Below are 16,598 nucleotides of genomic sequence, written 5' to 3'. Positions count from 1 at the left end.
TTGAAGTTCGGTCAAGAAAGAAATTGGAAATGCTCTTAAAATGATACTTTGGTTTTTTAAAAATTATTGTTGTATTCATAATATAATCTTACATCTATTTTAAAACTTTTACAATAAAAAAATATATATATGAATATTTAACAATACCGTTTTTTGCATTTGTTCGAAATAAACATCAATCGATTGAGGAAAAAATAATAAAAATATACAGAAACGACTTTAGGCAATTATAAATGAGAAATGTAGCGTGATGAAATATGTACATTGACATATATAAATTTTTTTTATTGCGAAAGCTTTAAAATAGTTAGTTATAAGCTATTGATACGAACTAAGAGCATTTTCAATTCCATTCTTTACCGAGCTTCAAATAAGTAATAGTTTCAAAATGTTTAGAATCATTTAATCACACACTTTGTCGTTGTTCGATTAATAGTCGTGCAGCTACCGTTTTTCTAGATCGCGTCTACATTGTGATGCACGAATCTTTAAATTAGAACTCGACACCTTTAAAGAACCTTCCTCCCGGTGTAATCGATGCCAACGAACGATATAGAAATTAATGAGAATCTGCATGGATTTGACAAGTGTTTTCAACCGGAGATCTTCGTAGTCGTGGATACAAGTGTCTGGAATATTTTCCGCGATACAGCGATGCAGACCTGCTTAAAATGATAATGACAAAAATAGTAGCGAAAATAGGCGGGGGTCCGCGCAAGAGAAAGCGGGAGAACTTAAATAATTCAGTTTAGAAAATGGAGTGGAAGCTGTTTGAAGAGTGCAAAGGCCATTCCCGTGAATGTGATATTCATGAGATGAAACATCTAGACGGAGCTTTTTGTTTATTTCTTGGCCGGTGGGTGGAACAAGCCGCGCCAGCGAAGGAATTGAATGCTCTGTCAGAAGTGTGTCGGGTAATTCGCATTATTCGCGAGATCAAAGAAACTTTTTCATCCACCATTTGTTTCGAAGTTGGGACGAATCGAAATGACTCTCCTGTTTGAAAATTCGATGGAGATGCGTCGAACTCTCCCTTCGTTCACCGTTTGCCCGTTGTTTTCGTAAATAAACGTATCGCTCGAGTACACTGCTGTTGTTGCGGATAGACCGAAATACCGCGTGAAAGAGTTCGCGGGAACAAAATTCATCTTACGCCTCCTCCTGAGCTCCCATGGAAACTTCACCGCGGACGATAACAGTTTCGATAGAGTAACTTAGCGAGGATATTTTTCTTCTCTCAAAACTGATGTTTATCGCAACACGAACGAACCGAAGCGTTTTTGAGCATTCTTTGTACCTTTTATCGTTTCTTCTTATCGTGCGCGAACAAATATAATTTTCACTTAAATGAACGATGCAACGAGGACACTTTTCTTTTCTCACAAATGGGAACTGGTGATTATCGTAACACAATCGAACGAACCGTTCAATTCTTAATGTGAAACGTAATATAAAAATTGGAAAGAATACTTATCGTGCGTAAACAATTTTAATTAGTACTTCAAACCTGTGCAATTTCATTTAGCAGCCATTCGCCTTATCCTTTCCGTATTTTTCAAATGTGTTTCTTTCTTTTAACGACACCTTTAAAAATGTTAGAGCAGCGATCTATTCGCGTTTAAACGTTTCCTAATTTCTGTACTAAAATTTCGTTGAAATATTGTAATTTTACTCGATGTTCGTGCTTAGAAATTGCAACTTTAAAACAAAACTTGCAACCCCCTTTGATAATTTCGCTTCGTTATATGTTACATCTCCCCCACTTTCCAAAAAGGTGGAACGAAAACGGAGAAACTAAAGTTATTCGCACTTCAAAGGGTAAGAATTACCTTTCAAGAAGTTGCACTGCCTGTTTACATGTTGTTTTGAATACGGCGAATTGAAACCAGAAATGGTTACGATTTCCTTTAATTATCCGAGAGAGCAATTACGTTTTGACGTTGAAACGCATTTGTAACATTAACGACTGTTCGTCGTAATCGCTGTAACAAATTCAAACACTGAGATTACCAACGATCAAACGACGATTCAATACAGTTTCGTGAATAAAACGTTCCTGTGTGTCTCCGTTCTGAAAATAAAGTGCATTGAAAATAAACCGAATAAAGCAATTAATTAATTTCAATTCGATTACCGGATAGAATCGTTGCTAGTAAAAAATATTGAAATTAAAAAAAAAGCGAGTATTAAGTATTCATAATTGATTTTTATGAAAATTTCTCGTTAATATATTTTTCCAACATCGTTCGAACGTTATTTCAATTACAACGAGTTACACGCCCTCGGATTCCACGTATTATTAGATCAGTATTCTATAATACTTTGTACGTGCATTCAGATATTGCATAAAATTTTCTTTTCTTCGATTTCATAAAAGAGTACACACGAGTGACACAAAAGGCTCTACTTTTACGATCTTATTTCGCGAAATGTCTTTGTGAACGTACGTAAAAAGAAACTCGGTAAACTTTCGTGACATTTAAATAAACGCGGTTCTTGATTTTCAAAGATCCTTTACACGTAGACGGTACGTTTATAATAATAGTAATTGATCGTAAAGATATAAATACAAGCAATGGACGACGCTATTCGTTCCATTTGTCGTGTTCAATTTGGGCAAGCTTTCTCCGCGCTTATCGCGAAGCGGAAGCAAAGCTACGGAGTTCTGAGAATCGTTTCGATTCCCGGTTCGATGGTAGCAAAGTTAAATCGGAAAAGTGGCCGGGGAAAGTGAATGCGCGTCGATACAGAAAACGTACGAGAAAACGGAGCGTCGCGCGTAACCGCTGACCAGCCCTGAACGTTTGCCCAGGGACCTCTTTCTCCAGCCGCAGTTTGATTCGGAACGCTCGAGAATCATGATAGCCGGTGAACTTAAATCCCGCACGAGCTATCGGGACACGATAGCTTTTCGAACCGGGTTCCTCTCAGTCGTCGACTGCTCTCGTTAGATCCTGCCCCTTATAATTCTCCCTCGCCTGTCTTACCCTGTCGACCGATTTCTCTGTCCTCCATCCGGTCAGATTATTTTCACTGGCCTCGGACGGTTCCAACTCAAGTTCCTTAATGGTTTTGAAGTTGCCACGAAGAAATCTGATTGCGCTCGATAACGAAGTTCTCGCGACTCGCGGATGTTGTAGCCGTCTAAGGGAAATAAGAAAAGTCGAGAGAGAGAGGGAGAGAGAGAGAGAGAGAGAGAGAGGAGGTTAGCTGCAATGGAAAGAGGAGACGAGAGAACGTTGGAAAACGCGGAAGTCATCGATTCGCATCGAGGTCTTCGCGGCGATCGAATTCAGGAGGAAGATTGCTCGCTGTGAACGCTTAATAACTCTTTCCGGTAATTTTGCTTCCCTAACGGACCCATTTCGGATCCAATTTCAGTTCGACTACGTGCTATTGTTTCCCTTCGAGTTTCTGAGGGCTCGAAACTTCTTTCAAACTGGTACCTCAATTTTTCTCGTCAATTATCATCCACACCGACGCGAGTCAATACTGCCCTGGTGCTTAATAACGTCGATGAGAATGTTTTTCATCGAAAGTAGGTGGAATTTGTTGGAATAAATTCAATCATCGTCGCGTTCACTTCCTTTTGCTGCGAATTGATAGAACGGAGACACTTTGTTTTAGCGTAGACCGGTGTTTCTCGAAGTTTGCTTTCCCAACGAACCCATCAGACAAAGGACAACTCTTAGTATAGAATTCAATTACTAATTTTCTAATATATTATATTTGCTATATTTGCTAATATATTATAAATTCGTTTAATTTAAACGAATTTATACCCACAGAAATAAATATGGAAAAAGAGTTGGCAAACTCGTGTGATTTTTCTAGAGATCTATTTAATATCGTTTAATAATACATTAATTTTATTCATCGAATAGTATTTAAAAAATTCGTAACACGTAGATCTTGGGTCGAATGCGTAGCAAAACATTCGATAAATATTTTGCTTCTTTTATCAATTTTATAAATAAAATCCCATCGTTATTCATTTGAATAAAGGAATGAATTTGTTATAAATATAATATATTGATGAAACGCTACAAAAAATTTGACAATTATAAACGTAACGAAATGGGTGATGTAGCTTCTTAGAAATTATGCGAAGGATGTTTCTTTTTTTACATTTTTATCACATGTGATAAATGAGACATCGATTATGATAAAAGAGATTTAAAAATAAGAAAAAATCTTGGAAACACGATTTACAAAATAAACTTAATTTCTTTTTTGCATTGGATTGGTTCTTAATGACGTTGTAAGAAGTTCCAAAGAAAGCTACCAAATTTTGGAGTACGAATTTATTTTTCGTACTAAGCTATCAATTTTTTACACAAAATTACACGAAGAGAAATAGTGCCATACAATACAATAGTACTTACTTTTCGTTTATTACTAGTGAAATAGTTGATCGATTAATTCAACGAGTATGATCTACTTTTGCAGGGAATTCCAACTTTAATCATTGCTATTTCTGGAATCGATGATGCAGCATCGGTGGCGATCCACGGTATCGTGAAGAGCATCATGTTTTCCCATGAAGCGCTGTGGTACCAAATCCTCCAGGGTCCTATCGCCATTGTTGGAGGCCTTGGCTTCGGTGTTCTGTGGGGTTGGCTGGCCAAATACGTTCCAGAAAAGGGCGACGTAAGTAGTCTCGTTTTTAGTAACTTCCTTCCAAACGGTGAAGCAATCTTACGACTACGATTCCTGTAAGATTCGAACCACATTCGGGGACTGCGAAATCTACTCGCAAGAGAAGTTTTGCACGAACGTGAAATTTTCGATTACCACTGATATCTACGAACTGAAATTGCATTCAACGTACTCACATAGAGTAATTCGATAATAATTTTTACCCGAAATATGTTATTTATTCATTACTTTTGTTCCTTCTTTCAATTCTTTCTTCTCTTAATTCTTAACTAGTATAGTGGTTAGTTTGTCATATATACGGTACGATGGGGTTCTGTACGACTCTTGTATGCTTGTTTAAATATTTGTAGACATTTTTAAGAAAAAATCTGATGTGAATTGTTCTTATTAATTTATTAAAAAATTGAATAAATTGAATTTTTGATAATAATAAAATTTATTGAGTCTCTCAGACCTCACCTTACCAGTTACGAGTTAACGAACAGTGTTGAAAATATGTTCTGATAAAAATAAAGCTCGAAAGAACTGTGTATTCACAATATTATTGTCATTTATTAATTTTAGAGAAAACAGTTTTATATGAAATATTCGACGAGACTAGTGAAAAAGAATATTTAATCTTTTCCATGGCTTGTATTTTTCAAAATATAGTTTAAGAAATGTCACCGTGTATATTTCTTTAGCATTCTATTCTAATCCAGATTGCAATCGTTTTACAAACACAGAAATTAAGAAAAGTAATGCATATTTCGAGAGCGAAGGTTACTTCAAGATCATTTCTTTTTAAGTACTAAATTTTTTCTTTTTATTAGGCACAATGCAATATTACGCGATAAAAATAAAATGCTTTTGTTCGTTGAATTTCATTAACTACCATATATATTTTTATCAAAACAGTATTTCCCAATATTGGTAAACAATAACATATATTGAATAACAGATTCACTCTATATTTATTCTGTTATATATTGTATAATTTAAATCGTAAAAAAGTCGGTATACTGTTGCATATTGTATAATTTAGATCGTAGAAAAGTGAGCACATACCAGGTCCGATACAAAAGTAACAAAATTGCTAGTAGAACTCTTTATATTCGCACAATTCACAAATATAACCGATTCAGGTTTCACCACGCTTATACGTTAACATAGAGGAGTATGTTTTGTATCAGATAAGAAATGTCGAGGTAGGTCGTGGTGAACTAGTTTCACAGCCGCTTCGATCACCTGATTTAAATCAATAGTGTATTCTGGACCACTGAAAAGTGCTAAAAGATCACGAATACATATTTAACACGCACACAACACGATCAGAAATACGCTGAATATTTTCAAACGTGTAAAACGGTCATCGATAAACACTATGTCGCGAAGTTAGATTCAAAAAGAGCATCTCATTTTCTTCGCACGCTTCATTTCTACATAAATATTCCGTTTCTCACAGTAAACGAATACTTACCTCGCACTTTGTGCAGTGAAAACATCAAATCGATAAATAAATAACAATTTTGAACACTTTTTACCATTACTTGTCCAATAGTGCAGTAAATTACTACTTTGATTTAAATCAGCAACTCAATACTAAAAAGTTCGTTGACCCATTTGTATTAGAACTTTTTCCTTAATTTTATTGTATAAAAATGCATTTAAATTTTGTTCAAACACAAATTTTGTTCAAATAGTTTAAACACTATTTTATAAATACCCTATGTATACACAAGATTTAACCAATCCCTCGATTGCTGATGCGTCCTTTGGGTCACGTCGACTAAATATCGATTCTGTAGTCCGATTATAGTAAAGAGGCTCGCTGCCAAATCCTCGAAAGTGTCTCGTCACCCCCGACCAGTCTAATAGGTCTTTTAATGCATTTGGCGTTGTTCGTTGCTGTGTTAAACGTGCTTAACGGGCCATGTGACTTTCATCGTTTCTGATTCATCCACGAAGAAGAAACTCTTCTGACAAATATCTGCTCGACGATAACCAAATAATGGGGCTGACTTTGAAGGATTCATGCTCGGTGAATACAATTTAGTATGCAAGGTATTGTTTGCTTATACTCGATCGGGAACTCTGTTTCGATTCAACGGTAGAGAATAATTCGCAGATTGAGAGCATTTGTGTCTAAATACGTCATAAGATCGAATTTACGACATAAACCTGAAGCCTTTTTTTCTTAAGAATTTTTGCAATGCGATGGAGGACGTTTTTTTTTTAAGAATATTTACAAGATATCGAAAGGCGTCATTTTTTAGGAACATCTACATGGTATTGAAAGGCATTTTTTCTTTTTTTTAAATAACTGCAAGGAATATTCACTCACGAATCGATTAATTAAGCAAGGGAGTAAACCTAGACGAGCTGTTCCATCGTTACGAATTTTCTATGTCTCTGACGAGCACCGGGACTTTTATCGTTTTATTGCCTTGTTTTCAATAATGATTGACGTACCGTAAACCGACAGCGTGGTATTCCATGGTCTAGGATTCATTTATAACGCGCCAATAGTGCTTAACCGATTTTAGCGATAACTACAAGTGGGAAAATACTCAGGAAGCAATTTCTTTCATTTTCCTATATATTATGTTCTTGCTTAATTAATGATTCTTGTTCGAACTGCTGCGGTAATAAATTGACAAAAAGAAATATAACCATTTCCATTATTCTTTTCTTTTGAACAACGAAAATTGGACGTGTTATTTGTTCCTAATTTCCAATGTAAATTATCATGTGACAAGTGTCGAAGTTTAGGAAAATCATTATTCATGATCTGCAGACGAATACAATGAGCCATTTGAATAGCCATTGACAAAGTCATTTGTATATAATTTTCAAAAAATAAAATAAAATTTGTTTACGGTAATGTTAAAACTCAACTATAAAATGTATTTTATTCGAAACGATTAGACCATATTTGTTAATGATCGAACTTCACTTTTCGTATTAAATGTTACGCTTAACGTTCCTGTTTATATCTATTCCTTCCCTATGCTCTGAACAACAATTAACATATAAATTCATCATTCAGATTCGTAGTAAACAGTTAATAATTTAAGTTCTCCTCCATTACTCCAAACCCCAAAATTAAAAACAATTTCTCGGTTTAATTAATGGTTTAATTTCAATAGTCACAATTTTCATATATTTACTTATACTTCTTTTATTTTTGAAAACCTAACTAGCATTTTAATATAATTCTTTATACGTACGTTTGATTTTTGGCATTAAATTTTCAGAAACTGTCATTAGCTTCACAAAATTAGAATTTGTTTGCAAAGTTTAAAAGTGCATTTATTTAAGTTTAAAGATTCAATTATTTCAAAAGTTCAGAAGTGCGATGAGTTCAGTTCTAATCGTTTGAGAGTTCAACCAGTTTACTTTAATAATTCATGTAGTTCAAAGTTCAGAGCCCTGTCACAAGAGTTCAAATAGGTCTGATGCTTGAAGTTGACCCAGTGCAATATCTAAGTACTAACTTTGCTCTCCAAGACGCTCTTAGAGCGTTGCGAGTACAGACAAGAACATGAGAACAGTGACAATTTTATTCAGAATATTATATTCGGTGACTAGAAATTTATATGATCAAAATTATTTAAAGATCATATTATTTACAACACTGTAATATCAATATCATTTACAACCCTGTGTACCGTTAAATATATAATCCCGTTTAAAGAAACATCAATTGTACAGAAAACACGATCGGTCGATTGTAATACTTGTCCCTTTAATCCAAAGAATGTCTTTTCTGACAATTTTTTTGTATTATTAGAAAATTCAAAGATTATTTGAATTGTAACTAATCCTATAATAAATTTGGAATACGGATTAAAATTTGAGGTCCTTATATCTACCAATGGTTAACGTGAGCTTCTATATGTTGATGAAAGGAGCACACATGTCTCGTATCATATTTTCCTATCATGAATATTTATAGCTAAGAATATATCGTCAAGTTTTTCGCGGGCGTAACGTTTGAATACTAATTAATTCTGAGCGTTAAGAAGAATCATATGGTTATAAATATTCATTTTAAATAGAAACGTTATAAGAATCTTTTCTTCTTTAGCACCATTCGTGTTAGAAATATTCAATCAGTTATGCCCAAATGAGGAGATTTTTGAAATAGTTCGTTGAGATCTACGATTTGAGGTACAGCGATAGAGTGGTATAATTAAATTTTGTACTAAAAATGATCAAGACAATTAAATAAAACAAAAATATCAGCAGAATCTAAATTACTCCCAGCTCGAGTGTACAATACCAACAAAGAATTAGAATTTAATAAAGTAATTTTAACAATAATTTCTACGTTATAATAATTTTATTTCAGCTTTCCAGAGCAATACAATATTGATATTAATTCGAAATATCCATTTAAAATATACTTAGAAGTATTCTATAGTAAAGACGAAAGTTACAATTGTAAAATGTTCGAAAAGCAATTCAAATTTTCTTTTCCATTTTATTACTGAATGTTACAAACTATTGAATACGGAGTATGATCTAAACGGATAGTCTCGAATGGATGTCCACAAAATAAACGAAATAAAACGATTAAAACGCAAACCAAAGAAATTATATCGCATCAATGAAGTCTCTCTATCGTTCTAGTAGTAGCAGTCGGTGTACGATCAGACATCTGTAAAATAGCGCTCTCGGTATAACGGACAATTAAAAATTAATCCCCAGCTGGAGTGCAATATCATCCAGGCCCCGTTCCCCTTGCATCGTAAACCGAAACACTATATCAATAACGAGTTAACTTTCTCGAGTAACGTTGTTTTTTTTACAACTTCTGGCGTCCGCGCAAAATCCCAAGATGGAGGAAACGGCACGAACAGTATCTCGAGCGTTCCGTGACACTTTCTTCTTAAAAATTCGCTAACAACATACAAACGACCGCGGTATCGTTGCGTTTTCATTCGTCATTTACCGAATGCTCGACCATTCGCATGATTCACGTTACCATAACGCTCGACCCGATCCCAGCGCAATAAAAGACAACGCTTTGGCACACAGCCGCCACGGTTTCGTTCTTTAACACCGGCAGCCACCTTCGAAACAACCCAACCAAACGGTTTTGATACAATACGAGGGGCAATTGTCCGTTACAAGCTGGTTACGTAGAAACGCGAGCACCGTCGTTTCTTCTTTTCTTCTTGAGGTAGAAGGGGAACGTTCGGAATGGCACTCGACGAAAATTGCGCCACTGCTTTATTGTGCTCTTTTAACTCCACGATTCGTTTCGGGAGAAAAGCGGTGCCGGCTGGCGCAACGTGTAAGAATGGTAATTGAAGCGATTGAAACCGTCCTGATATTTATCCTCGAGACAGAGAATCACGAAATGTTGCAAAGACGCGGGAGGACTGCGCGCGACAATTTCGAGAAGGGTGATATCTTTCCGGTGGAAGATCTCCGTGACCAAATTGTGAATCGTATCAACCCCTTCGCTCGCGATTGTTCATTTCTCGGGACAGAACGGTTCATTTTTAGTAAACGGTATTAAATTATTTTAACCCTTGCCGTTCCAAGTGTGCCTGCCAGACACCGTTGATATCGTTCTACTCCAAGTGTGCCTGTCAGGTACCGGCGATATCAAGCGTTTTACTCCAAGTGTGCTTGTTAGACACTCCACTGACTTAGCTTGTTCCTTATCATTTTCCACGGTGCGATAAGAAACAGTTTTCTACTCTGAGATATGCAAACGTGTACCCAGGATTGGGTCCCAACGAATGTTTTACGAAATGCCACACATTGGTTTTTACTTATACTGGTAGATCAGTTATCAAGTATAACTAAAAATATAGATCGTTTATCAAATGTAACTAAAAGTACAGATTGCTTATCAAATATAATTAGACACTTGATGGATTAGTTTTCAAATATAACTATAAATACAAGTATAATCTATCAAATATCGTTATCGAAATTATATTATTTTTAAAACGAATAAATCGTAAAATAAATTGAAGATTATTATTTGTACGTTGCTCTCCCATTTAATGTATAACAATTAAGGAAAGAATTATATATTAACTCAATAGCTACTAAATCTTCAAATTTCTATATCTTTGACAATTGTACAAATTTCGTCTGAAAATCTACTGTAAATATTTCATTCCTCCTTTTACTTTATACTCGCTAGTTTAATCACCAAGCATGATTTCATTTGTTTACTCGGTGATTAGGTTGCCTCGGTGAACTCGGGCGTGGCTGTTTGCCAACATGGTTAATAGTTTAGCAAGGTATTCTCAAGACCTTAAATTTTAAGAAAGCATAATAGTCCGCGAGTAGATTTTGTTAATTCTCTAGACTAAAATACTCTCGTAAAAAATCTGCGAAAATTATTCAGGTTATCGTGAAATATATAATCTTATTTCCGAGGACATGTGCAATTTCTTCTTTTTGTTTCTTCTGGGAATGTAATTTAGTACCAGAGGTCAAAGTTGTTGTTTAGACGAGGGGTTTTTTATTATCTCCGAAAAAGAGACGTCAAGGGAAAGATTCCACTTTAATGAAAATTCTACTAAAAGATAGCAGTGCTACTTTAAATAAAAAGGAAGTCGCGCTTGGAGGAAGATATAAGGTTTTTTGGAGTTTCCGCGTCCTGAAGTTTCTTATTTCAGGAAGCACATATATTTTCTATAATCTTGATGAAGCTTAAGAGTCATCCTGTGGGGCAACTTGACACAACAAAACTTTAAAGTGAATAAGCAGTGCCCGTTTACAAGAATCGTGGAAGATTTATTCGGGCCATTTTGTCAAGAAAAATCTTTATAATTCGTACCTAAGAAGGACGTAAATGCAGTGCAACTTAAATATCATTAAAGACATTCAAAAATTAAATTTCAAATCATACCGCTCACCAGTTGTTTCCAAATAATTGCTCGGAATTAACAGACTTCCATCCTTTCAATTAAATTCAAATGGCACCTAATAAAACCTGTAATTCAATTTTTTAGTTCTATTTCACAACGAGTCTCCTATCAAAAAAAAAAAAAAAATAAAGAAAGTTCAATTTTAATACTATATAATGTAAACATAACAGGAAACAAAATTTTCGATCTAAATCCAATGCAATTACAATTAATCCTTGTATGTGTCGATTGTAATTAAGTTTTAAAATTAATATTCCAATTCTAATTCTTAGCAAAGGAAGGGTTATTATTTTAAAAATGTATCTACATTTTACAATTGTACACAGATATTCCTTTTTCATACCGTACAGTCAATCGAAGGCAATGTAACATCTCCCTCATGTTTTTTTCCGATTGAATAGGTAGCTCGGTTGAAGTATTACGTACACATGTATATATTTCTCACTAAACTGGCAATCATATCGGTACTCGTTCAACACTCCCGTGTTATATTCTCAAACATCTCTATCAGTCCACTCGCTCGCCCTGTCGAACTTTTTAATTCGCGCGAAAAACAGAGGGGTCGCCAAAAACGCCAAACGCATTCCTCGTGTTCAATCAATCTTAAGCACTGATACATTGCCCGAAGCTCGCCATTTAGAAACAATCGTGCGAACCTTCCACGCTCATACAAGCACTTCGGGCTCACAACCACACGCGGACCACATACACGGAGGTGACCTATTTTCATCAATGAATGGATTTATCTCCGAAAGTACGTTGAATTAAAAAGAAAAATGATGAAAATATGAGTCTCGAAAGACTCTGACGGGGACATTAGAATTTCACAAAGAAGAATCGTTGAGAGTGTCAGAAGCGTATGCTGTCCACTTAGATCCTTTTATATGAAACCTCTATCTCTCAGAACATTTTCGAGCAAAGAGAGTCGCGTACAATCGAGGGTCTATTTTTATCCGGTATCGAGGTAAGCCTTAATTGGTCTTGATGTCAAAAATAGCATTGTGTGCTAGCTGTGAAGATCACCTGTGAAACTTAGCTGCGCAAACTCGTAAGAAGTCCATGTATATAATAGGTTGTTGAATAAGTTTTGTCGTTCGATAAGAAATCGAGCTATTAGGTTCGTCGTTTTATTTTTCTAAAGGTGGTACTACTGTTTGACGAACATGTGTGGAGTTTCATGTAGATTTGTCGACTCGTTCGTATATTTACAATTGTTCAAAGTTGAAGTGTCATAGTATTTCTTCACAATGAAAAAAACGACAAAACTTATTCAACAACCTAGTATATGTATACGAGAAATTCTTGTTACAAGGTCTGTTCACCAATTTTTTATAACAATACTATAATTCTGATTAGAATGACTTTTATTTCTACGAACGAGGCATACGATAAGCTATTAAAAAATATTTGTTACGTTTACATTGGACGCGGAGAAACAAAATGGCGTTGTTCTCATCTGCAATAGGTAACCGGATGTGTTATGTTGACGTTCTTGATCATAGCTCTATCAATATTTGAAAATTAAAAGTATTCCCCATCGTCTGATATAAGAAATTTTGAAAGTTCGAACAAATTGTACATCTGAAATTAAACTGGCTATTTTTACCAGCCGTATTTTCGTTATATTTTGGAAACTAATTGCGAACAAACAAAAGTCGTACGTCATACGGTAGTGGTCAAGAGTATCATTGCCAAATTTCATAAAAATCGGATTAACGGTATTCGAGTTATCCAGGACACTGGCCCAAAAAACATGATTTCGAGAAAAACGCGGTTTGACCCTATACGTCGACACTTCCACACAGGCTGCCACTGTAAACGTCATACTTTTTCATTAATACAACTTTTTCGATGAAACCTCTTGTTTTTATATCATATTTAAGAATTCAACCTACCGTTTTAAAAGGAAGTCGAGTAATTCCGACAATATACAATACATAAGCAAAAAATGCTATAAAATTTGAACAAGTTACACATTTATTAGTTCTTTTTATGTTAAACGATAACTTTAATGTTTAGTTTATATTAATATGGCCGAGAAAGCAGGAATTTATGTTCTAAGAAAATTGAATCGCTAACACCAACATTGGCTGGAATTGCCCCACTAGCCACCATGATTTTTCTTGGTAAAGGAGGTAAAAAGAACTGTTAAATTAATTAAAGATTGTGTTATACTTCGTTTTAACGAGCTCAACTATTATACGAATCACAAGTATAATCATCCTGAATGTTCTTCGTGTTCTCATCGAGTTTTTTAAATTCTTTTTTGAAACACAGAATAGGATATTCCAAACAATAGTGCTGCCTTACGCACAGACATTTTCCCTTTACCAGTTACGTTCACGGACTAAATAACGGACAAATGAATTTTATAATTTGCTTATATGTATTTCTGTTAGCATCTAAACCAGGAAAAACCCAACGTTAAAAGCTGGCTGAAATTACCCCTTTATTATGGCCCATATTACACCTTATATTCATTATATTTCCTATACCTGAGACAATACATCGAATTGAATTTAAATAAGAAACGCAGTTTGAAAGTAGAAATATTTCTCTATTTAACGAGATTAATATTAATATTTTATATCGATTTCAAGTACTAAACTTACCTCGCTTAAAAATTGACCATCATTGTAAGATTACGTTCGAAAATAAACACTTACAATCTAAAACCAAGATTCCTGAATTACGAAAATAATAAATACTAACCGTTCAACGTGTGTTGACTAGATCAATTTAGTGCAACAAATGAAGAGAACATTTACGCTATAAGAGAACCTGTACCTTTTGTTGTGTTTCGTTTTCGTCGTTTTCCTCGTCTTCTATACTTGCCCAACCAATAGCGACAATGTATCTGCGTAAGATGAACAATACTGTTCCGTTAAAATTCACATCACAAGCACATCGAACCCTATTTCTTCCTACTGTATAAACTCTGTACGTATTGTCTGTTCCCAAAGCGACACGTTTCATTGTCTTTGCGTCAATCTTTCGTTTTGCAACCGATGCGAGTGGACGATTCCCTTTTTCCCTGTCACTTTTTAGCTTACAGAACAACGTGCAACTCCTGGCGCGTCAATAATGCCGAATCCCTGAAAACTCTTCCGTAGACGAAATCCCCCGATTGATTTAGTGAATGCGAAACAAACCGAGATATTCAAAGTAACCCGGTCTCGATCGACTCCCGAAACGATAAAAACTGATCACGGTCTCGTCTACTGTGCGAGAGGAGCGATTGGCGGGCGAACAACTACCTGGACGGTGGTTTCCGAGAGGGTGGAATCGCTGACGTGTATTATCGCGGCGGTAGATCGATCGAACGATCGCTGCCCTCGGCAACGAAAAAACCCTTGCAACGGTTCCCAGGCGCGGCTCGACGGAACCGTTTTTCATCGGAAGGTAGCGTCTTCCATCTTGGCAGTTCCCTGCAGACCAGCCGCGCACACCGCAAGATACTGGCCGAACCACCGGGAAGCAGCCACCATCGCTGACAGAATTTATTATTCGCATCGTGTTTCAACGTGATTTACATCCATGGCCCGCGCGTTCGCTTTTCTCAGCGAGTTGACGCAAATTGTACGTTATCTGTCTTAGCCCCTGCGCCGAGGCTGAATTATCAATTTGGGGATGGTACGTAGGAGGCAGAGGTCGCTGCGTTGTTTCCTTGATAATTATCGTCTGCAATTTGTCGCAATTCGCTCGGGTCCCGTTTGTTTTCTTGGTCTCGTTGCGGGAACGGATGACATTAAACGCGAAACGGACAAGCGGAATAAAATATTGTTGTTTTTCTCTCTTCGAATCACTTGAGAAGAGATCTTTGGGCGATCGATCCCCGTACGAGCCCCCAAATAACTGTTGTACTCGTGCGTGGTTTATGGATATATGTATATTTATTATAAATTACAGTGATAATAGTGTTAGATGCAGTGTCGGTGGTTAGTTTCGCTTGGTACGTCTTTCAATTGTCTCGTCTTATCTTTTCAGTCATACTGTCCGCGACACACACTTTGGACATACTCTCGTCGTCGTACTTTGTCATACTATCTCATACTGTGTGTGTGTCATACTGTGTCCCTTAACGTTCTTCTCGCGCTCTATATAGTCATTCCCATTCATCCTCTTTCATTCCAATCCTCAGTCTCTCTCACTTGAGACATTCTGTCACGTTCGGCCATCCTAATCGTTCGTCTTTCCCAAACACCCTTCACTTTCTCCGAACCACATGTATTTCCTTTCATTCCCATGCATTCTCACGCTCGGTCGTCGCGCAAGACCCCCTGTAAAGGATACTCGTGCCTTCCAGGAAGGCTAGCGGACCGATCGGCGCCAAATGTTTAGTTCAACTCAAGTCCGACCGCGCGCGTTATCTTGTTTAGGCCTACGCTCGAAGCAGGCCTAAGCGGACGCGGAAAATCCGATACTACAATATGGAGAATTGCGATGAAAAATGCAGTTACTTGACCGATATAACAACAGTCTACAAATGTTGTTAACCGAATAAATAACACGTAAGAGGAAAGAAAAGATTCAAGAGTGTTATTTAGAAGTTTGTACAAAACAAAGAGTAGTAACCCCTTTACGTAGTAAACACACTGTAGTTTGACGTGTAAGTATTCGATTATCGAACTCAGATACATCGACGATACCGAAACACGATCCAGACCACCGTTGCATTTATCGTGGGTAAAAAGTTTCTGCCAATAATCGGTGGAATGATACCAATTAGGAAAAACCAACGCGACAATGACGACCAAACAGAGAGGGCGGACTACACCCCGGGTGGACAAACCGTGACAAACTTTTCCATGGTGATAGTCGGCGGGTGAATGGCCACGGGAGAGGCGGAGAAGAAATCGATTTCCCCAACAATCGTCGAAATTCCCTTCCGGTTCCGGCGAAGTGGTTCGTCTGCCGCGAGTCCGAGAGCCAAGGTGGAGAAGGGTGAAAAACGAGAGGACTCGGGGGAAAAGAAACGTAAAAAGCGGGCCAGTGGGTCGATCAACGAGCCAGAGGGAATATCAGCTAGGTGATCTTGCCCCTTTCAGCGCGGATGTA

At 36.5% G+C, this 16,598-nt stretch overlaps 1 protein-coding gene across 1 annotated transcript in view; it reads left to right on the top strand.

Moving 5' to 3' along the window:
- Positions 1 to 16,598, top strand: part of Nha1 (Na[+]/H[+] hydrogen antiporter 1) — a 167,842-nt gene that overhangs the window by 78,392 nt on the left and 72,852 nt on the right. The window contains exon 4 of the mRNA XM_076321307.1: positions 4,450 to 4,650. Coding sequence (XP_076177422.1) covers positions 4,450 to 4,650 — 201 coding nt within the window. The remainder of the gene's footprint in view (positions 1 to 4,449; positions 4,651 to 16,598) is intronic.

Source organism: Ptiloglossa arizonensis, chromosome 10 (genome assembly GCF_051014685.1).
Source record: "Ptiloglossa arizonensis isolate GNS036 chromosome 10, iyPtiAriz1_principal, whole genome shotgun sequence".
Classification (NCBI taxonomy): domain Eukaryota; kingdom Metazoa; phylum Arthropoda; class Insecta; order Hymenoptera; family Colletidae; genus Ptiloglossa; species Ptiloglossa arizonensis.
The sequence above is the reverse complement of the archived record's forward strand: the minus strand, read 5'-3'. Positions and strand labels throughout refer to the sequence as shown.